Source organism: Aedes aegypti, chromosome 2 (assembly GCF_002204515.2).
Source record: "Aedes aegypti strain LVP_AGWG chromosome 2, AaegL5.0 Primary Assembly, whole genome shotgun sequence".
Lineage (NCBI taxonomy): Eukaryota > Metazoa > Arthropoda > Insecta > Diptera > Culicidae > Aedes > Aedes aegypti.
Window position 1 is genome coordinate 29,350,456 of NC_035108.1, and position 23,353 is coordinate 29,373,808.

The window sequence follows — 23,353 nt, forward strand, 5'->3', positions numbered from 1 at the left end:
AGTTTGTATGGGATTTATTATGGGAAAACTTACTTTTGCAAAGAAAAATCGCCAGAGGTCGCCCATAGTGCTCTATAAAAATTCGGGATTATCACAAAAGGCCGAATCACAAGAGGCCGAATCACAGAAGGCCGAATCACAAAAGGCCGAATACATTCTAGCCTACCACAAAAGGCCGAATGCACAGAAGGCCGAATCACAGAAAGCCGAATCACAAAAGGCCAAATCACAAAAGGCCGAATCACAAAAGGCCGAATTACAAAAGGCCGAATCACAAAAGGCCGAATCACAAAAGGCCGAATCACAAAAGGCCGAATCACAAAAGGCCGAATCACAAAAAGTCGAAGCACATAAGGCCGAATTAGAGTTACAAACCTAAAGAAAAAAGCTTGGATATGAAAAGAACAAATCCATGCTTTGTTAAATGCAGTCATGTCAGTAACCAGTGCGCTGGTTACGGTGTAGGAACTGAGGCGGCAGAAGGCCGCCGAAGTCTCCGATATCCGAAGGTTGTGTATAGCATCTATTCGGTGTCATGCAAATAGCAAATCCAGGCGATTGCTCGGTATAATGCAAGAAGAGGATGTTTTTCCATTTTTAGGTCCGACGAGCGACAGCGAGTTCGGACAGTAAGCGTTTGCCCGGTATAATGCCAACATAGTCTTTTACGCAACAAGTAGGAGAATGATTGCTGCGATAGGATATAACAAGTGTTTACTTGTTTTTAATAATGAATCGTGGTTTACGGCTAACCAGCCGAGTGGAAGTTTAACAACTACCGAAAAGCTAAACATTACATATAAATTGCAATTGGATTAAATGGACAAATTGATGTGAAGATTTGCGAAAAAGTTACACGTCTTCTCAGTGAGAATCGAACTCACGACTCCCCGATCTCTAGTTGGGGCGCGTTAACCACTACGCCATGAGAGGACTCATGAACGCAGAAGTTAACCTGAATTCGATTTCAGCTCAATAATCACGTGGTCCTTTTTCGCAAAGTGCACTTCTTTCAGAAGAATTAGATGCCCATCCAAACACAACGCTTTCTATATATATCCAATGCCTAGCCCGAGAGCGCATTGTTTTTTAGGTATAGGAATAGCACACTACACTAGCCAGCAACTGCGCTGGCTGAGGTATCTATTGTGTGGGCTTCCAATGGGTTTTTCGCAAATCTTCACATCAATTTGTCCATTTAATCCAATTGCAAATTATATGTAATGTTTAGCTTTTCGGTAGTTGTTATAACAAGTGTTTAAGGTGATTATAGAACGAAGCCACACCTCAAATTTTCAAGAGCACAATAAGGCAATCCATGAGACAGCTGCGATCAGCTGGTTTTTTGTTTACCAAGAGCTTTTTACGTTTCGCGATCGGAGTGACCGTTCGATTACAAAGGAAAATGTAAAGCTCCGGCAACACTCGCATGCTTTGTTTACTCATTCGTTTCGGTTGGATTCACACTTTGAGCTGTCAGTCCTATCGCGGAAAGTCCTCATGGATAGCCTTATACTTGTGAACCAAATAGCGCTCCGAAAATTTTATCCCATTTGTCACTACCAGCAAGCAAGCAATTTGATTGATTTTCAACGCGAACTCTTGTCAGATTCTCCAGTCTTGTGCACTTGAAAATTCAAAGTTTGGCTTCATTTTATAATCACCTTAAGGTGAAGATGAATTGAAGCCAAAGTTCAAATTTTCAAGAGCACGGATCTGGAGAACCAAACAACCGTTTAAGCTGAAAACTTAATCGATTGGTCACTAGCTGGTGGTGACCAATCGATTAGGTTTTCAGCTCAAACGGGTGTTTGGTTCTCCAGATCCATGCTCTTGAAAATTTGAACTTTGGCTTCAATTCATCTTCACCTTAAGTGATCATAAGAATACTAAGTTTACTAAGAATACCTTTCATCGTACAGTGCCTGTTCGATTTTGACTCGGTTTGAATTTGGCAACACGGAAATCCATGTACACAAAAATGGATCATGGTCAGTCACAAATCCTGTCAATCTCAATGATTCTGTGGGCCTTCTCAAGGCTTACCATATTCAAAATAGGTAAATTTTATACGTCGATACAAGTTTTAATAAAAACAATCATTAAATTTTGGAACGGTTCAATTTAGGCAACATGAGAATTTTTGCATGTTGCCAAAATCGAACAGGCACTATATACCCTTCCAGTTTTCGCCAGGTTTTTACACTTATGTTGTACAAAATACAACAGCACGACTACTTAAGCACCAATTATAGAACTTTTTTTTGGGTGTGTCAGCTAAGAATACACCAGCTGACACACCCAAAACCACTAACCATACACTCTGATTCAGCTAGTAATATTACTTGTGCATCTTGTACCGCTTACCCTACTGTAAAAATGTCCATAATACCGTGCACCCCCGCTAATTTGAACGGTACCTCATGCAAACCATCGGGATTCATTTTTAATTTGAACATCTAGTCACCTTAGAAACGTGTTTCTGGTTACCTCTTTCACTGTTTTGTTTTGATTCTGTGCTCCGTTCCACAGCGTTCCATTTCACTTTACTGTGTTCCATGAGCTAAATGACGTTCGAACCATTTTTAATCTGAACGATGTACAAATTAGCGGGGTACAGATTAAAAAGTGTTCAGATTAAATGTGGTCAAACCAACGGGGGTACCCGGTATTGTAGAAAAATGAGGCTTTCCCTAAAATTTATTTTAATATTTCGGCCTTTTGTGATTCGGCCTTCTGTGATTCGGCCTTCTGTGATTCGGCCTTCTGTGATTCGGCCTTCTGTGATTCGGGCTTCTGTGATTCGGCCTTCTGTGATTCGGCCTTTTGTGATTCGGCCTTTTGTATGATTCGGCCTTTTGTGGTAGACCCAAAAATTCTGAACACAGATCTCGGTAGGTATCTCTACGATCAAAAACATTGTCGAAGATCGCAAAGCAATCCGATGCTTGTGAAAAAAGTTATTAAGCATATACTATTCGTAAATTTTGCCCAATTTTGTTATTATTGTTATTCCTTTGCGAGTTAATCAACGTCGCCTTGCCAGTAGGCTTTCATTGAATAACTTTTTTTCACAAGTGTCGGATTGTTTCGCGGTCTTCGGCAATATTCTTCATCGTAGAAATACCTATCGTATTCTGTGTTCAGCATTTTTATAGAGGTCAATGGGCGATCTCTGACGATTTTTCTTTGCAAAAGTAAGTTTTCCTTTAGTAAATCCCATACAAACTTTGAACAGCTAGCGCGTAAATATAGTTTCACCGATTGAACTAAAATTTAGCACAATTGTTATGGGACCTAAATGCAATCCAAAAAGTGTTGGAAGAGAGGTAGTGCTGCACCTCAGGTAGAAGAATCGTCGGTTGAGAAGCATGCGTCGTCGTAGGTAAAAGTGTGGTCCTAGCGGACTAGCTCTTCAACAAAAAGTGGACTGGAGCGAGAATCTAAATTTTGTCCCACACTAATGTACATAGCTGCAAATACATACATGGCAATGGATCATTAAAATAACCAAAACGACCGCAATGGAAAGCATAGATAGCGCCACGGTAGTCTTGTGTGTTTTGACAGGTTTGACTGAACAGCAATGCTGTCACTATATTAAATCCCATATACAGCCCGGATAAAAAATACAATACAAAAACAATATAACGTATTGAAACAGTACCATTCAATATATTGGAAATACAATACAGTATATTGAAAAATGACAATACAATTACAGTACAATATATTGTTTTGAACAGTTCACTGTATGGTATATGAGATTTTTGCAATATGATTGTTAAGTATCGTAACAATACAAATATAGATATTTTTTCATACAAACATTTTGAAAATACAATATGATATATTGCTCATGTATTGTCTTGATAAGCAATTCGTGTATTGTTGTACAATACAAAAACAATTCAACGAACTGTATCATGGTTGCATTCGTCGTAACAGCAAATGTCAAGTGACTTCTAAAAAACTACTTATTTTTACTTTTTGAATATTTTTCACCCAACATTTCTTGCTTTCTGAACTTGTTTTGTTTATTTCTTTCAGCAAAGCTACATAGGAAAAGGCAACAGTTGTTTTACGCAAAAATAGGAATTTGACCAAAATTGTAAGGTATAAAACCAATTAAAAACAATACAATGTTCTGTTACAATATATTATATTGTTTTTGAATTGTATATCCAAACAAGAATAATATTGTTTCGACATTAAATTACAATACGCTGTATTGTATCCAATACGTTATATTGTACATTAATGGTTTATTCCATTCACTGAATGATACGTTTTTATCCGGGAGTGGCGGCGTACAGTGTTTTGATGCGGTGAGCACTGACAAAAACTACCTTAAATTATCCATAGACTTTAGATTGTAAATCATTAAATTGAAAAAAAAAATCTGATATTAACCCTCTCTTTTCATGGAAGCTCTAGAGCTCCACTGTTTTTTGACGAACTTGAGACAACTCGAATAAGATGAATATTTAGCAATTACTAGAATATGATTACACACTCATCAGATTAATCCAAAAGTCGACTAACTGTTTCAATAGTAAAACTATTGATAAACAATTAATTTACTATCGAAAAACAATGTTTTAAACCGATTTCGAAACATTTAGACCATTTGAAACATTGTTCAAGTACTTTTCATAAAAACGATTTTTTCGTAAAGAAATAGGCGGTCAAAGTCGTGGAAAAGAGAGGGTTGATATTTTTGCGTTAGTATCAAGGCAGACGCTACGATACTTCATTCGAAGAAAATTGAGAAAAATTCTCTGCTATTCTGATAATTTCAAGAAAGTTAAAAGAATTTCTCATCCAAATTTCTTTTAACCAGGTAATCCTACTTTTACACAAAAAGTTACTTTTCACCATAAAATCTCTTCAGCATATCGCACTATTCATGCAGACAATTGTCAATTCCTAATATGATCAAGTGTATGAGACTCCCCTAAATATCGCAATCGCGTCCTTACACATCCAAGGTCATAGTTGGCTCGGCGGTAGGCCTATTTGCCTCTTCCGCTTTTAATTTCTGCTCTGCCCATTCGATTGGGTGTTGCTTCTTCATGTGTGAATAGTAGCTGGCGTTGGAATTTGTCGTGGACCCACATATCTTACACGTGTACAACGCCTCTCCGGTGTGGGTCGCTCGGTGTTCCTAAACCAAAAATGCCAATGAATATTGTGCGCTGCACGGAAAATTCTCGCGAAGTATAACTGAAAACGTCTGTAGATCTCCGCAATTTCTTCACATCTTTCTATTTTTTTCCTCACAATCTTTTCAAATTTTCCAAGAAAGAAGACTTCAAATCTAATGAATGTTTAATTCGGAGAACTACAAGCGTTTAAAAAAGCGCGAGAATTCTGGACAAACATTTGAAACATTTAGCCCGTCCACGCCTACAAACACCACTATCAGAAAGGTTAGTGCTAGTCTTCCTGATAGTGGTATTTGTTTGCATGATGGAGCTGAATAGGGCTCAATAGCGTTTTGCAAAGCCATTGTTTACCAATGTCGATATGCCCTTGTCTAATGTTTGTCCAGAAATTCAACAGCTCGCTTAAAGACCGATATCCAAAACCCTTCTCTTACCTTCAAAGCAACTGATTTCCTAAATTTCTTGCCGCAAAACTCGCATTCGAATTTCAGCTCTCCGTGTACAAAGCGCTTGTGCCGGGTCAGTGCTCTCGAGTGTGGATAGTTTTGATTGCAAATGTTGCAAATATGCGGAAGGCCTACCTCGCTGTGTAGTTGCATGTGCACCGTCAAACAACGCTTTCCCAGCAGCCACTTCTGGCAAAGGGGACACTGGTGTTTCGTTTTGTCGCCCAGCTTCAAATGAACCCCTTCGATGTGTTGCTTGAGGCCACTTCGTGCGCTTGGCCCCGAAAACGACTTTCCGCATCGATCGCAAACCCTGGTCAAATGCGCATTGCCATGGGCCGTCTTCAAGTGCTCATTCAAGAATCGTGAATTGGGAAACTCTTGATTACATTGAGAGCAGTGCACCTTTCTGTGATTGGAAATATGCGTTTTAAGGAGCGATTCCTTCGCAAAATATCGGTCACATTTCTCGCACTTGTACGGGCGCTCCTCGATGCTTCCATGTACATTTTCCAGGTGCTCTTGCAGGTACCTCTTGCCTTTAAAGGTTTTATCACATGGCTCGCAACGGTACGTCTTGGGATCCACATGAATCAAAATGTGATCAACCATAGTTCCCCGTCTCATCAGCTTCTTATTGCAGCACTTGATATATGCTGCCTTGTCATGTTCCGCCCGGAAGTGTTTCCGCAAGGAGGACATATCTGGCAGCTTATCATTACAAAGATCGCACACCATTTCATAAAATTCCTGTATACGGATATCATCTTGTTGTCGTTGCTCTTTGCTTGAAGATTCGTTTTTCTTGGTTTGTTTCTTCTGCCTTGCCGAATCGTGCTTTGGATTCCTTCTTTGTGTTTTTGCTTTATTTTGGTCTGGTTCATATTCATCCTCCAGTGAGTCCTCATCGTCTGTACTACTCTGTGCGGACATTTCCTCTTTCATTTCATCTAAATGATCTTCTTCTTTTTCTACTTTTAGTTCTTCTGTGCGTTTCCGTTCAGTCTTACTCTTTTGTCTTTTATCCTTTTTAGATTTCACTTCATTGTCATTTTCCGTGAGTTTCTGCTGAGATCTGGTTTTTCGCTTGTTTGGTGGTTCCGCTTTGATCTCTATCGCTACGAAAGATTCCACAAAAACGTCATCGGTACAGTCGTTGTCAAATGTGTTATCATTGCATAGCTCGTCAATGGAGCCTTCCTTGATATCTAGCTCATCTAGTGTTTCAGATTTGATCGGATGGTTCTCACCCACCGGGGGTTTAAGGCGGGCGGCCAGTTTGTCCTGATTGCATCGGACCCGCTCCGAGTATAGGTAGAACTCTTCGACCATTGTCAAACAGGCGATGCAAATGTCGGTGGGAAACCCGGCCTGGATTTCGATCTGTAATATTTAGAAGAATCATTGAGTTTGAGTGATGGATATGAGGTCTCAGTAATTTAATCATTAGATTTTTTGGCAGGTACTTGTTTATAGTAAAATTCATATAAGTTAAAGAATGAGCCCCTATCTCTATATAGTATAAATCTTGCGGACATTTTGACGATACAAAGGACAAAGTCAGCATCTGCAGCGTGTTCATATTATAATCAATTATACAAGTAAGTATACAAACGAGGAGAAAGTACGTTAGTTGTTGGTTGCAGATTCCCTCTTCGTAAAAAAAACGATGTACGATGTACAAATACAACTGAAATCTTCTTGAGTCGATATCGACTCATGGAACCACACTAAAACAAATTTCTTGGTTATTATGATGATCTCTGAAATCAGCTTTTTAAAGCATTTCTGTTTCATGACTCGATACTTCCATGAGTCAATGGTCCCTTCATATATCTACTCATGAACTGTAATAACATTGAAAAAAAAAATCTTAGCCTATAACTGGGAAAATGCTTATTGAACACATTCAGATTTTGTCCCTAGAAAAGATAGTAGCAGCGATTATCCCTCCCCTTGGTTATGCGATCTTGCCGCGGTGGGAGGGCATGATCCATTACCCCATTAGTTGGAAACTAAAGGCGTAACCTGTAGTGGTGGTATCACATTTTGGCATTTTTGCTTACAGCCGCGTCTTAATTTATATGGCATATACCTTGGCATAGACGCACTAATCTCTCGGATGTGATCCAACGGACATTCTGCGTCGTTGATAGCATTGATGTCCATTTCAAATAATTAATCTATTCGAAGTGGACCTTGGTATCCAAATTTCTACAAACAAGGTCAAGTAAACTACCTGTGTAACTAATCATACAGTCTGAAATGATTTGTTTACGCCCAAAGTTTGTTTTACTCATAATTCCTTGCTTTTTTGAAAAGGAAACATTGTAAAAATAAGCCATCCCGAATTCAGTGCGCATCGTACCTTCGTGCTGTGCGTACACGAATTCTCTCTGCTCTTGGAAGTTTTCTTAAAAACTACCTAAAGCAATAAAACAGTACTTTTCAGTGCTACAAAAACAGTACTTTTCAGTGCTAAAATTAAAAACGGTACTTTTCAGTGCTACTAAAACAGTACTTTTCAGTACTATTTTTTCTACTATTGATCCCTTTACGATCCTTGTTTGGACCCGTGCCTTCGATTTTTCGTTGGACCCGTTGGCGAAAGCTAGCGGTGGTAATCCTTCTTGGACACCGTCTTGGGAAAAAACCTCTCGAAGGTCACGTCTTCTTTCGTTTATTAACTAAACATGGTATCAACAACAAACAAAAGAAAGGGTGAATCTCTGAATTCACTACTTCCTTCCAAAAAAGTGGGTTTTAAAACTGTCACTACACGTGGCAAGAATGGAAGGAAGGACGTTTCCCCGGAATGCGAACTTTCTTCTAAGGGTGAAATGAATAATTGTATCGAAATGAGCAATCAGTTTGATGCTCTAGACAAATTTTCCGAACACCAAATCGAAGCAGCCTCTAGCCCAGGCTCTTTGATTCAAGTGAGGAAGCAAAGAGTGCCGCCTATCGTGGTCAGTTGTTCCGAATTTGGGGGATTTAGGCAGGAGATCTTGAACTCCATTAGGGGAATCAAGGTTTCCTTCCAAATCGCAAAGAAAGGAGACTGTCGCGTTTTTTCGAAAACTCTTAAAGATCGTGAACTTCTTCTCAAACATCTTGAAGAGAAGAAGCACAAATTTTTTACTTATGACGACAAAACTGAACGTTTGTTCAAAGTTGTATTGAAAGGTCTCTCAAGTGACTATAAATCACCTGAAGAGATCAAAAATGGAATAAATGATATACTTGGATTTTCCCCAGTCCAAGTAATAATTATGAAAAAGAGAATCCAATCTGGCATTGTTCGGAAAGAGCTTTCTCAAGAATTTTATTTAGTTCACTTTAACAAAAAAAGAACTAAATAATATTAAAGCTTTAGAAAAAGCAAAACTTTTGTTTGATGTCCGTGTGACATGGGAACATTTCCAAAAACCTGGAGGAAATTACCAGAACCCCACTCAGTGCCGTCGGTGCCAAAAGTGGGGTCATGGTACAAAAAATTGTCGCATGGATGCTAAATGCATGATTTGCGGAAGTTCTTCTCACGCCAAAGACGTCTGTCCAGTGAAGGAAGATACCACCAAATTCATATGCTGTAATTGCGGGGCTAACCATAAGTCCAATTTTTGGAATTGTCCTTCACGCAAAAGGGTCATTGAGGCTCGTGCCAGGCAGATGAAAGATAATATCCGTTACGATAACGGTCGTTTCCGGAATTTGCCTGGTAGAGTATCGAACAATGCTCATTTTTCAGTTAACGATCGCTTGATCATGAATCATACCCATCAGGAAGATCATAATCATGCTCATTCACAAACTAATTTTAATCCGTCGGGTAGCCGTTAGAATCTTTCAATTTCGAATGTATCTACCCACGGCAAATCCTTTGCCGATATCGTAGCAGGAAATTCGAACTCCTCCCCTGTTCGATCCATGGGTACCCATTCTACTTGTTTCAAATCAAATGGAAAAAACCCTACCGCCACAGGTAACTCCGCTTCTTCGTCTACCGGAAATTCCAATGGGAAATCACATGACATGTCTGCCTCTGATTTTAATTTTCTAACTGAACAATTAAATCTAATGATTGATGCAATGTTCAAAGCCACCACTATGACTGAAGCAGTCCAAGTAGGTGTAAAATTTACAAATCAAATTGTTATTGGATTACGTTTTTTCTAATGGATCCAAATAATTATTTAAATATTTTATATTGGAATGCTCGTTCTCTGAATGGTAAAGAGGACGAGCTGATTAATTTTCTTACAGCTAATATCGTGCATATAGCAGTTATTACCGAAACTTATTTGAAACCTGGATTAAAACTCAAAAGAGATCCCAACTTTTTTGTTTATCGTAATGATCGACTTGATGGGGCATGTGGGGGAGTAGCAATCATCATTCATAGGCGTATAAAACATCAACTGTTTTCGTCATTTGAAACTAAAGTTTTTGAAACTTTAGGTGTTTCTGTTGAAACACAGTTTGGTAAATATTTTCATAGCTGCCTATTTGCCTTTTCAATGCTCTGGGCAGCAAGTTAATTTGCTCCAAACTGACTTGCGTAAATTGACTCGCAATAAGTCAAAAATTTTTGTCATTGGTGACTTTAATGCCAAACATCGGTCATGGAATAATTCTCAAAGTAATTCCAACGGCAGAATTTTATTTGATTAGTGCTTTTCAGGATATTTCTCAATTCAATACCCTGATAGCCCCACATGTTTTTCCTCTTCTAGAAATCCATCTACGATTGATTTGGTCTTAACCGACTCTAGTCATCTTTGTAGCCAACTGATTACTCATGCTGATTTTGATTCTGATCATGTCCCTGTTACATTTCAAATATCCCAAAAAGCGATTCTCAATCCTATCAGGTCCACTTTCAATTATTTACGAGCCGACTGGAATATATATATAAAACACAGACAAACAGACGTCACACTCTCATCATTGTCCATCGACCACCTTTTTAACGGTCGATTCAAAAATATGGTAGGTGGCCAATCCGCCACCCGCAGCGCTCGCATCGTTTTTGTTCGCGTTTGACGTTTGCACACTACCGCCATCTGTTGGCCCGTCGGCCAAATACAATAATTTTAGCATTGGGCGCACATGTCCTCGTGACTATGATTTTGATCGAGATTTGTTATAAGTGTTACGTCTGTTTGTCTGTGTATAAAACGTATTTTGACTCTAATCTTGATGTTAACATTTCTTTAGAAACTAAACTTGATATTGACAATGCTCTTGAAACTTTAACAAATTCCATTGTTGAAGCCCGGAGCATTGCAATTCCAAAATGTGAAGTAAAATTTGAATCCGTGATTATAGACGATGATCTTAAACTCTTGATCCGTCTTAAAAACGTGAGGAGAAGGCAATTTCAACGCACTCGCGATCCTGCTATGAAAATTATATGGCAGGATTTGCAGAAAGAAATCAAGAAACGTTTTGCTCAATTAAGAAACAAAAATTTTGAAAATAAAATTTCTCAATTGGACCCTGGCTCTAAGCCCTTTTGGAAATTATCTAAAACTTGAAAAAACCTCAGAAGCCAATACCGGCATTGAAAGAGGAAAACAAATTATTACTAACCAATTGCGAAAAAGCTCAAAACCTTGCTATGCAGTTTGAAAGTGCGCACAATTTTAATTTAGGACTTACTAGTCCAATTGAAAATGAAGTTACTCAGGAGTTCGAAAACATTCGCAATCAAGAGAACGTTTTCGAAAATGCCTGGGAGACTGATTTGGAAGAAGTGAGAACTATTATTAAAAAATTCAAAAACATGAAAGCTCCTGGCGATGATGGAATTTTCTACATCCTCATCAAGAAACTTCCAGAAAGTAGCTTATCATTTTTAGTTGATATATTTAACAAATGTTTTCAATTAGCATATTTTCCTGACAAATGGAAAAATGCTAAGGTTGTTCCAATTTTAAAACCAGACAAAAATCCTGCAGAAGCTTCTAGCTATCGTCCAATCAGTTTGCTTTCCTCCATCAGTAAACTTTTTGAAAAGGTTATTTTGAACAGAATGATGGCCCACATCAACGAAAATTCAATTTTTGTCAATGAACAGTTCGGATTCCGCCATGGACATTCGACCACTCATCAACTTTTACGTGTAACAAATTTGATCCGTTCCAACAAATCTAAAGGCTATTCTACTGGTCTTGCTCTTCTAGACATAGAAAAAGCATTCGACAGTGTTTGGCATGAAGGTTTGATCGTAAAATTAAAAAAACTTTAATTTTCCAACATACATTGTTAGAATAATTCAAAGTTATCTGTCAAATCGTACATTTCAAGTTAATTATCAGAACTCCAGATCTGAAAGACTTCCTGTAAGAGCTGGTGTTCCTCAAGGCAGCATTTTGGGACCAATATTATACAATATTTTCACATCTGACTTACCTGAGCTACCTCAGGGATGTCAAAAATATTTGTTTGCGGATGACACAGGCCTCTCCGCCAAAGGACGAAGCCTGTGTGTCATCTGTAGTCGATTGCAAAAAAGTTTGGATATTTTTTCTTCATACTTGCAAAAATGGAAGATTTCTCCTAATGCTTCCAAAACTCAACTAATAATATTCCCGCATAAACCAAAAGCTCTTTATTTGAAGGTGGGGATTGCTCATCAAACCTTCCGGTCCGCCTCATAGTTACGTACTATTTGGTGCTGGGTGTAGTTCTTGTTTTTCCAGCTGTATTGAAAAGCATGAGCCATAGTCTTTGGCATACAATCGGATCTATCTTTAGCAGAAAAGAACCGAAATGTCTATCGACGACCGGTGATTGCTAGCAGATATAGTGGAGAGCTTGTCTTGAAACGTTCATCGCTTCAAGCTAGTTGAAAAACTGAATACACTGATTGCCTGTCGATCAGAGCCGAACTAGGCATAGATCGTATACATACATCTGAATCTACATGTCTCCGATGTATTACATCGTTCCAGGTGGGAGTTATCTGATATGTGAATATGGTACCATAACAGAATTTTCCATCTGAACGAAGTGATAAATCATAATATTCCGCAAACTGTATCACACATCTACAGAATGTATTGCGTGAAGTTAAGACACAGCAGAGTATTGGGTACATAGGACCAAGTCCCTGCCGGGTGGCGCGAAACTGATGAGCGATAGACAATAGAATCAACAACACTGCCATAAGGGATAGTAAGCATGTGACTATTGTCGAAACTATGATTAGGAGGCAAATCAACATCCCAAGATCAAATTTTTGTTACAACCCAATGTAGGTATTATTAAATTAGGCTGTAGAAAATGATAAATATCTGATCACTTAGGAACCTTGCAACAGGTAATAAATGCTCGTAGTCTGTTTTCTTCGAATACACATGTATAAATTGTTAAAATTGCCGAATCATACGCGGAATTTATTAAACGGATCATGAAATTAGGACTGAAATCATAATGATGATAGATTATCAACTTTCCTTTCGTCTTGCTATTTGTTACCGTTAGAATCACCAAACTGATTGGTTTCCCACTACTTACACCAATACAACAGCACGAAAACTGAAGTATTATAATCGCGCGTTGGAACTTTCAATATCCATATATTACATCAATAGTGAATTCTTGTATGTAGCCAGTATAAATAACAGAATCATCAACTTCTTGAACATTCTTTAACTGAAAACAGGATGCTTGTTTTATCAAACATGCTCAATCTGCACCTAAAATCTCGGATCCAAATAGTTTTCTAAATAAAAATTGTGTCTAAATAAAACGTGTAGGCCAACAAAACATAATTGAGTAGGAGTTTACAAGTTACTTAGCACATGAAAAGCAGTTTAAATTAATCTATTACTAGATCAACACTAATGCTCACATTTTTATATTCTCATTTCATCATGGTCCTCATTGCTCGAGCGGAGACGAACACCCTGGAGATGGAAAAAATCGACAGCGCTACGATAAGGAAACGTAACAGATGAGAAACTATCGATACATTTGTCAATTATAAAACCCCGTTTTAATGTTAACACTTTGTTTCTGTTTTTTTTCTGTTTTTTTCGTTTCAGCAATCAAATAACCGAACCAACTCTACTATCTTTTCATTTCTTCTTCGTTATACTTATAGTCCTTCTGGCACTGAACCGAGTGGTGCGCCTTCCGCTTTCTTACTGGTGCTGTTTTTCCTGTACATTTGGCATAGTGTCGGAGGTGGTGTACTGTATTTGCTATACAACGCGCTACTTTCGATATTGTGCTTGGCGTGTGGGGAAGCAGTACTAGTGGTGAAGCGGAGGGCGCCATTCGGTTTAGTGCCAGAGGGACTATATCTATTTAATGTATCTGAAGCTTGTGGGACCGCTTTAATTCCGGCGCCTGCTTGTGGAAGATCCCGGTGTGCTAAACGGTATAGGACATGTTAACGGGGGAGGCTTGGTAGGTCCTCACCCAGCCCGTGTCTAGATGGGCGGATAATTGTCTGCCAGGGTGTGGATTGAGCAATTACAATTACAAATAAACCAAAAGCTCTTTATTTGAAACCTTCAAGTAGACATGTTGTCACGATGAGAGGGGTTCCAATAAATTGGTCAGATGAAGTTAAGTATCTAGGGCTCATGCTAGATAAGAATTTAACTTTCAAAAATCACATTGAGGGCATTCAAGCCAAATGTAATAAATATGTAAAATGTCTCTATCCCCTTATTAATAGAAAATCAAAACTTTGTCTTAAGAACAAGCTTTTGATATTCAAACAAATTTTCAGGCCAGCCATGTTGTATGCTGTACCAATATGGACTAGCTGTTGTAATACCAGGAAGAAAGCTCTGCAGAGAATTCAAAATAAAATTTTGAAAATGATTCTGAGGCTTCCTCCCTGGTATAGTACCAATGAGTTACATATAATATCCAATGTTGAAACATTGGAACAAATGTCAAATAAAATAATTAATAATTTCAGGCAAAAATCGTTACAATTTTCTATTGCCACGATTAATGCGTTATATGTTTAGGTTAAGTTAGGTTAAGTATATTGTTTTTTTTTCTCTTATAAGCAGGTGAAATCAACTCACCTGTAAAAAAAACTGAACTGCTACGGCAAATGAAATGTAATATGTTGTTAACAAAATGTTAATTAAATCTTAAATTTGTTTTACCAAATTAGGATGATAGTGTTGTCTAATAACACAGAACACCTAGATATAAGAAATGAATGTAATGTTTTGGAATGATACTAATAAAGAAATAAAAAAAAAAAACCATCCCGAATTTGTTTGAAAAAGTAGTGTCATTATTGTATTATTACTGTCTAGTCAAAATATTTTTTTTTGTCATTTAAGTGTATTTTTAGGTATGCTACTGGGATTACCCTTGTCTTTTACGTTAGATTGTAGTCTTAAATGTCAAGGGTAAAATGTGATTTAGGTCTGAACCAAATTAGACTGTTATATCGGATACTTGTCCCATTTAGCTGGAGGTTAATGCGATCCTTCGTTGATCCGTTGATTCCGACGGTCGTTCCCATATCCGCGTTTCCTCTGCCATTGAGCAGAATTAGAAAAGAAGTGTTGTGACCTTATTAACATTTTAGTCGTTCTAGAGTAAAAACTCATTGCATCTGAATTCTAACATTGGTGATATCAGCCCCCGTTAAATAGTAAATGTAAAACAGATAAGAAGCTGAAAAACTTGATTTTAAAAGCCAAATCTGCTCTTTATAGGGTAGATTAGTGATCCTTTATGAAGGATCACTAGGGTAGATGTACTAAGAGCTGGGAAAGTGCTTTGAGGGCAGATAACAGCATATTAATAATAGGTATTCAATATCAAAAAAAATATTGGAGAAGATTTGAAACTTTCCATAAAAATATCGAGTTAGAGAGGAAACTGAAACAGATAGCATCGAGTTAAACGGCTCGACTTACAGTGATACCTAAGTAATTGTAGGGACCGCGCATTCCATCGGGTTAGGGGAAATATCGAGTAAGGGAGAGTTTACTGTACATGATTTACACTAACCATAAGTTCCAACAAGAAAGGATAGCTTTTTATGACATTATTCAAAGGATTCAAACCATCATTTAAAGCTAAGACATACCTATTGTTTCCCAACGTAAAGTTCGTTTGCACTTACCACAAAACGGAACACCTGGCCAAGTTGTTGCTTGAGCTCCGGTTGTTCGATTGACCATTTGGGTTCCGAAAGCGCTTCCAGACACAGCCGACATTCCATACTGGTGGTGCTCTCCATGACAAATAGGCAGCTGTTTCCGGTTGTTGATACCTTTAATGTTCTCTAGACTGGAGCTAGGATATCGCGTCTTATAATAAAACTTGTAGTTTAAACATTATCGTAATATTGCAAGCACTAAGTCTTAATATTTTGTTTGTGGCTGACAAATCGAGACGAAGACACAAGCGTAATCAAAACAAAAACAATCTGAACGTTTAAGTGTGCACTGCTATTTTGATTGAACTAAATTGAGTTTATTTTGTTGGAGTAATGTAGTGTCAGCCCCCTGGTAATGTTGTTGACAAAGAAGTGGAATGACGATGACAACTGATCCTAAGTGTATGTATGTGTATTGAACTGACGAAACATATTTGTTGTGATTATTAGTCCGTACTAATTTTGTTGTCCTGAATAGATGTTAAGAAACCGCAATCCGTAGTTTACTTTCTTTGCTATCACGCGAATCCCGGGATGTTGGTAAATCGGATCGTCTTCTGTTCCGCTGTGCCCTGGGTATCCAACAGGTTATGGGCCCAGATTTCGTAAAGAAAGTGCTTTGAAAAGTGTCTGATCGAAGAGACATTTTGTGTAGTGCGTTTATATGACGTCTCGAATGAAGTGAATTATTGAATTTTTTAGCTCTCGGTAGGAGCAAGTGCTGTGGTTGTTTTATAGTGAGAAGATAGTTCCAAGTTGAATACCGTTGGCGGAAAAGTTTGGCCAACTACGGGAAAACGTACGGACGGATTGATATTGAAGGCGTAGCATTAGCAACAGTGAAATTGCCGGTTACACTGATCGCCGAGTAGAACGCTCCTATGTTGTTGAGGAAGCGGTTGTGTGTGTGACTGTATGTACTTGATAGTTGTACAGTGAAAGCGATTGTTGTGGAGTCAGAAAGAAAGTTGCACAGTGGTTCAAAATAGTAGATTTTCGTGCGACGGTTCAACTATTAGAAAAATGACTGAGGCAAAAATTACTTTTGATCGGTTGAACGACTTGAACTGGGCGACTTGGCGGTTTAGGATGGAGCTGATGTTAATGAAAGAAGATTTGTGGTCAACGGTGAAGGATTCCAAACCAATGCCAGTAGATATTACATCAGCGTGGACGAGGAAGGATGAGAAGGCTAGAGCAATGATAGGATTGGCGCTTGAGGATGGTCAGTTGAGTCACATCATGGACGCTGTTAGTGCTAATGACATGTGGGAGAGGCTCAAGAGCTACCATGAGCGTGGGTCGTTGTCGAATAAGGTTCATGTTTTGCGAAGACTTTGTTCGATGCGGCTTGATGAAGGCGGAAATGTGTCGAATCATTTGATGGAAGCTTCGGAGTTAGTACATCGTTTGACAAGGTTGGGAGAGTCCCTGAAAGAGCATTTAGTTGTAGCGATTCTGCTGTCAAGCTTGCCTGAATCATATAACCCGCTTATAACCGCTCTTGAAGGTCGTCCGGAAGAAGATCTAAAATTAGACTATGTGAAAGGAAAACTACTGGATGAATGGAGAAGGAAAAGCGAGATCCGGAAACAGGAAGATGAGAGAGCGATGAAATTAACAGTGCACTATGAAGGCCGGAGAAATGTAGCTCGGACCTGCTACAACTGTGGACGAGCTGGTCATTTAAAAAGGAATTGTGCAGAATGGTTGGAAGAAATAAGAAGAAAAGAGAAGAAGAAACGTGACAAGGAAGAAGTGTTGACAGTGCAGCATCCGGATCCGGGGAGCAATAGAAGTAGAGGAGTGTGTTTTGCGACGACTACGGGTAGTGATGTTTTGAACAAGGGAAGCTGGATCATCGACACGGGATGCACGCAGCATATGACTGGTTCAGTACGAAATTTCATCGATAGGATTCCATGGAATGAGAAGATTTTGTTAGCGGATGGAAGAACGGTTACGGCCAGATGTACTGGACAGGGGAGAATTTTTGGAAGAGGATCAGAAGATAAGACTGTGGAAATAAAACTGAAGGGGTTGCTGTACGTGCCTGGTTTGGCTGGAAGTGTCTTATCTGTCAGTAGAATAACCGATGAAGGGTATGCCGTGGTGTTTGGACCGAAAGACTGCCAAATCTCAAAGGACGGTGTAGTGGTGATCGTAGGAAAGAAAATCGATGGTTTGTATTATCTGACGCAGTAGGACGCAGTCTGTAGCTTTCACGTCGGTCTTGGCATTAGGCCAGGAGGAGCAAGAAAGATTGAGTGGGCTGCACTAAGGAGGAGTGTTGGAGTAATGTAGTGTCAGCCCCCTGGTAATGTTGTTGACAAAGAAGTGGAATGACGATGACAACTGATCCTAAGTGTATGTATGTGTATTGAACTGACGAAACATATTTGTTGTGATTATTAGTCCGTACTAATTTTGTTGTCCTGAATAGATGTTAAGAAACCGCAATCCGTAGTTTACTTTCTTTGCTATCACGCGAATCCCGGGATGTTGGTAAATCGGATCGTCTTCTGTTCCGCTGTGCCCTGGGTATCCAACATATTTAGGTATTGATTTTTTTTTTTTTGAATATATGAAAAGTAATCAAACAAAGATCACACAGAAGTGAGTTAATGGGTTATATGCATGGCCTGACTCGCTACTAACCACATAATGGAAAACCTGTTTGCATCCGTTGATCCACTACTGGAACATGACGGCAACTGGTGCAAGGGAGCAAAATTTTTGCGAAAACTTAATTAATTATACTCTTTTTTCTTTTCTCTTTATATTACTCTTTGATACAATAAAAAGCTGAAATTTGGCACATCGACTAAACTAGAGGCAATCTATCCATTAAAAATAGAACATGTCGTTTTTATCGAAAAATGTACGTTTCATTCCATAGTCCAATCTACTGGTACATTACAACCATTGGTACCGGCACCCTACTAGAAAATTATGAGAAATTGTGTGAGACATACTTTAAACTTCTTGTGCTTTTCTCTCAATGCTTACTTTTTTCATGTGGGACAGATATGCCTTTTAGGGGCAACACTGCACTACATAGAGCGAAAAGTGCGGTCTTGGGAGGATCCCGCATCGAACAATGTTTCCATAAAAAGCCAATCGGATACATCACTAGACTGGAGGGCACAGTTTGTTGTGCGAATTACGACACACGATGGTGGTGTTTAGAAAGCATCTAGATAATTTCCCATTTTTGTGACAGTGGTGCAAATAGTTAGTAACTGGAGCTTGAATGGGTACAAAATCGCAATGAAGAGTAAAGAGTGAAGACTGGATGAAAAACTACGAGGCTAGTGGGTGCCACTATCCCAAGGAAAGCGACGCCACTCGGATAGGTGAGAGTGGCCTTCAGGGAATAACGGTTAGCATTTCTGGTTTTATAAGAAAGACATTATGCACTCACTACGCTTTGCCAGTGGGCATCTGGTTTTGCGGAAGGTTGTTTTGCGAAAAACGAGTTGGTTTGATAGAGTAAAAAGAAAAGTTGATTAGACGGAGAAATGCATCAGCGCGGGTGCACCAGCATCATGCATTGGGGTCTAATTTAATGCCACGGCCACATAATGGGTCACTGGGTTGCGATGAATGTTTTGGTGGTAAAAAGGAAATAAATGTATTCAATCCTAGTGATAGTGGTAGATAAAATAAACTTGCAATAGCAACCTAGTTTGACAACCTAAGGGGCATGTTGTGGAACTCTTTTGTTAATATGTTTATAAGTATCATATCAAGCATTAGAGTAATTCTCGCTGAGACCAGCCCACTATTTACACTTGATCTTTCAAATTATTCAAATTCATGCTTATTCAAAAGTTCCTGTCTGTTGGGCAGAGGTGGACACACCACAACGCAGAACAGGGTCACCGAAGCGGAACGCGGAACCAGGATTTCGGTAGGAAAGAAAACAACTACAAATCAACTACTGTACGCTACGAGAACTTTAATAAACACACGTCTGAACGGATCGAACATCACATTACGGATGAATGGTAAAACTTTCCATTCTCCATTTCGCTCACATTTGGCGCACTCGCCGCCTGCCCTACTGGCGCATGCGTCGCAGCTTCATTCTCCAAATTCTACACATTCAGTGTTGCCGCTTTGCATACGAGGCACAATCATTGCATACTCCAACACTCCTCCTCAATGTTGTCCTCGTACTCGTCCTTCTCATCTCTGCCTTCCATGCCGGGTTGATCTCCTCCTGCTTCAAGCATCGAAAACGTAATCTACCAACCGGCTGGGTCGTACTCCTCGATTATTCCTCCTGGATCGCCGAACTTCCCTCCAGTTATCAGCATCCGAATCTGGGCTTCCACTGTTGGACTCCGCCACATGCAGCGGCTCCACTTCCTCGCTTGAAGTGTTCGCATCGAAGTATTCTTCTTCTTCACGTTCTTTGGCTCTATTCTGCTTCTTCTCCGAATACCAGCTCACCACACTGACTGGTGAACTTCTTCCCTTCGTTGTCTTCTTCTCGCCCATTATCGGCCGCTGGCCCTCTACTTTCTTCTCAACCTTCGTTAGCTTCAGCCGATACAACGAACCCGACTTTTCTCCAATAACCACTTTCTTCCCGAATATATCGCAAATGTCGCAACCATCTTTCTTAAATTTCACTGAGAACTCTTTCGCCGTCAATCTGTCCACTGACACAAGTCCACTCGCCAACGACGGAACGTACAACACGTCGGTTAGTTTCACTTCAACTTTACTTCCGGTTCCGTCCACACCGTACACAACACCTTCGCCACATCCAGCGGCGGTAACCACTTTACCGGTCGCTAACACTACACTTGGGCCTTTCTCTTCTTTCAGCGATTTGAAAAAGTTTCTATCGCTCGTCATGTGCCGACTTGCTCCACTGTCAATGTACCAGCACTTTTGCTGATCCACTCCAGCCATAAAACACACACTGGCACCACAATTTTCGTCCTTCGCTTGTCTCGCGTTTTGCCACACACGCACTCTGTCGTTCGGCGTATTCTTCTCTTCGTACTCACTTTCTAGCTCCTGCTTCGCTAGCAAAAACGAACGACAGTTGCGACGCAAATGACCGGGTTTATCACAAAAGTAGCATTTCCTCACTGGCGCTCTATTGCCGAGTCCACCCACGCTTTGCACTTCGTTTCGCACTACCACACTTTTCAACGCTTTCGTTTCACACATTTCACCGGAACGCTCCCTCCGACGTTCGAACTCATCGATCAGCTTCGACTTTACAAGCTGCATCGTGATGTCCGCATCGGCACGACTCTCTAGGGCCGTCACAAATGTTCCGTAGGAGTCGGGCAAGCTACGCAGGATCATCGCAATCCGCAGCGACTCTTCCAGCGGTTGCCCCGCATTCGACAAACGATCGAATAAATCCTCCAACGCTACCAAATGGCACTCGAGATCACCACCTTCCACGAGATTCAAACTGCAAAGCTTCTTTAACAAAGACACACGCGACGTTACCGTGTTCTTCTCGTGATAACTACGCAACTGGTCCCAAAACGCTTTCGCACTGTTTGCTTCCTTCACCAGTGCAAACTGGTTATCGTCTATACATAGTCCGATAGTGGCACGAGCCTTCCGATCGTCCTTCGTCCACTGATCGGTCACTACAGCCGGCCTCGCATCACCGATCACATACCACAGCTCGTCCCTGGTCAGGAGCATCTCCATCCGGAACTTCCATATTTGCCAATTATGATTATTTAATCTGGCAAACGCAAACTTGTTCACATCCGCCATTTTGTCCACACAAAATCACCACCGCGGAGAAACACACACACACTCACACACGGCGTGATCTCTTTCGCTCTCTCGGAACCTTTTTCCTACGCAATCCGGAACCTTCCCTTCGGCACTGCTGGGCCAATAACCTGTTGGGCAGAGGTGGACACACCACAACGCAGAACAGGGTCACCGAAGCGGAACGCGGAACCAGGATTTCGGTAGGAAAGAAAACAACTACAAATCAACTACTGTACGCTACGAGAACTTTAATAAACACACGTCTGAACGGATCGAACATCACATTACGGATGAATGGTAAAACTTTCCATTCTCCATTTCGCTCACATTTGGCGCACTCGCCGCCTGCCCTACTGGCGCATGCGTCGCAGCTTCATTCTCCAAATTCTACACATTCAGTGTTGCCGCTTTGCATACGAGGCACAATCATTGCATACTCCAACACTGTCGAGTAAGGTAAAAAAACTGCATTCAGTTGGTTAAATTGATGGATCCCTCGGTAGTTTTAATTAAACAGTTTTTGAGGACTCCTCGATTTTTGACTATTCTTGGCTCACGCAAACTACCAAAACCCAAATTTTTTCAACAACCTTTTAACAATAACATGGTTTTGAAAAGAGAAAACATATGAGTTTCAATTGCAAAAATTATAATATTTGGTGGTCATTGAATTTGGCCACTTTATTGGTTATTATCGGAAGAACTGCAAGTTAGAAGGAAGTAGATTTGTGAGCATGATTTGAAATCTAGGGATGTGAACGTTTTCGGTTAGTGCTAATTATCAAGTTTATAACTAATATAAGTACAAGTGGATAGCTAAATCAATGAAGTGTGTGTATTTGATTTGACGTAAATTTAGTGTTGGTATTAGTTAAAAGTACTTTGGAACAACTATTTGTAAAAGTAATTATCAGGTTTGTAATCTCAACATAAATAAATTCTTCTACGTGAATGGTACCTAGAGTTTGACTGGAAAACTGTTTGTCTCACCTCATCCAGACAGAATAAAATGACATCGTATTATGATAGAAACCTAGTGATGTAATCGTTAGTTAGAAATGGAAAACCACTTATGTGGCAAATTTGCTGAGAAAATGTCTTCAATGACAGTTCACGTCTCCAGGAGCTGGAGCCATTTCTCAGCATAGTACCGCGATTAACGAATGTGTTCATTAAAACATTCCGTGCGACACACCGGTAACGACCGTAACTACCGCTAGAGATGGTAGCAAGATCGTGGCTTCCGAGTTCGATGCCATCACGATGCTATAAGTACGCGTATATACTTAGATGCAACGAATTTGCACAAACTTACCCTTTTCCTGCTGCCAACTAATGTTATTGGCTCGGTGACATGTAGAAATTGGTCGCGAATATACGAGCAAAACTTTGGTTTCACTTTCATCCCCCTGCGACAGACGGGTAAGCAACTCGTCAGCCGTACCAACATGCAACAGCAATGCACAGTGGTCCGATATAGAACCAATGTTAGACTCATGAGACTCTCATATGTAAATATTATTGCAATTATGCTTCACTTATATATTTGACTTATTCCCTGCCATATTTAAGCGTAAAGGCCCAAACGCAATGATAGCGGAACGGCAACGGAATGCGGTACCGGTTCGCCAGGATGAACCTCGACTGAGCTGACAACGAATGAAATTGAACTAACACTGAGTCGACAAGCTTGTTGTAGTCCATGCTGGCGAACCGGTTCCGCTTTCCGCTGCCGTTCCGCTATCATTGCGTTTGGGCCTTAAAGGTGATTATAGAACGAAGCCACACTTCAAATTTTCAAGAGCACAAGACTCGAAAACCAA

At 39.9% G+C, this 23,353-nt stretch overlaps 1 protein-coding gene across 1 annotated transcript; it reads right to left on the reverse strand.

Annotated features, from left to right (window-relative positions):
- Positions 1-4,693: 4,693 nt before the first annotated feature.
- Positions 4,694-16,041, reverse strand: LOC5578176 (zinc finger protein 2 homolog). The gene is made up of 3 exons (XM_021840386.1): positions 15,732-16,041; positions 5,603-6,997; positions 4,694-5,167 (listed from the first exon to the last, which is right to left on the reverse strand). The coding sequence occupies exons 1-3, from the start codon at positions 15,846-15,848 to the stop codon at positions 4,979-4,981; spliced, it is 1,701 nt and encodes a 566-aa protein (XP_021696078.1). The 5' UTR covers positions 15,849-16,041; the 3' UTR covers positions 4,694-4,978.
- Positions 16,042-23,353: the final 7,312 nt, after the last annotated feature.

Coding starts and splice junctions, on each gene's coding strand:
- LOC5578176 (XM_021840386.1), bottom strand. CDS start 15,848: ATGGAGAGCACCACCAGTATGGAATGTCGGCTGTGTCTGGAAGCGCTT. Junction 6,998..15,731: donor GCCAGGTGTTCCGTTTTGTG/GTAAGTGCAAAC, acceptor TAAATATTACAG/ATCGAAATCCAGGCCGGGTT. Junction 5,168..5,602: donor GGAAATCAGTTGCTTTGAAG/GTAAGAGAAGGG, acceptor TTTTTGGTTTAG/GAACACCGAGCGACCCACAC.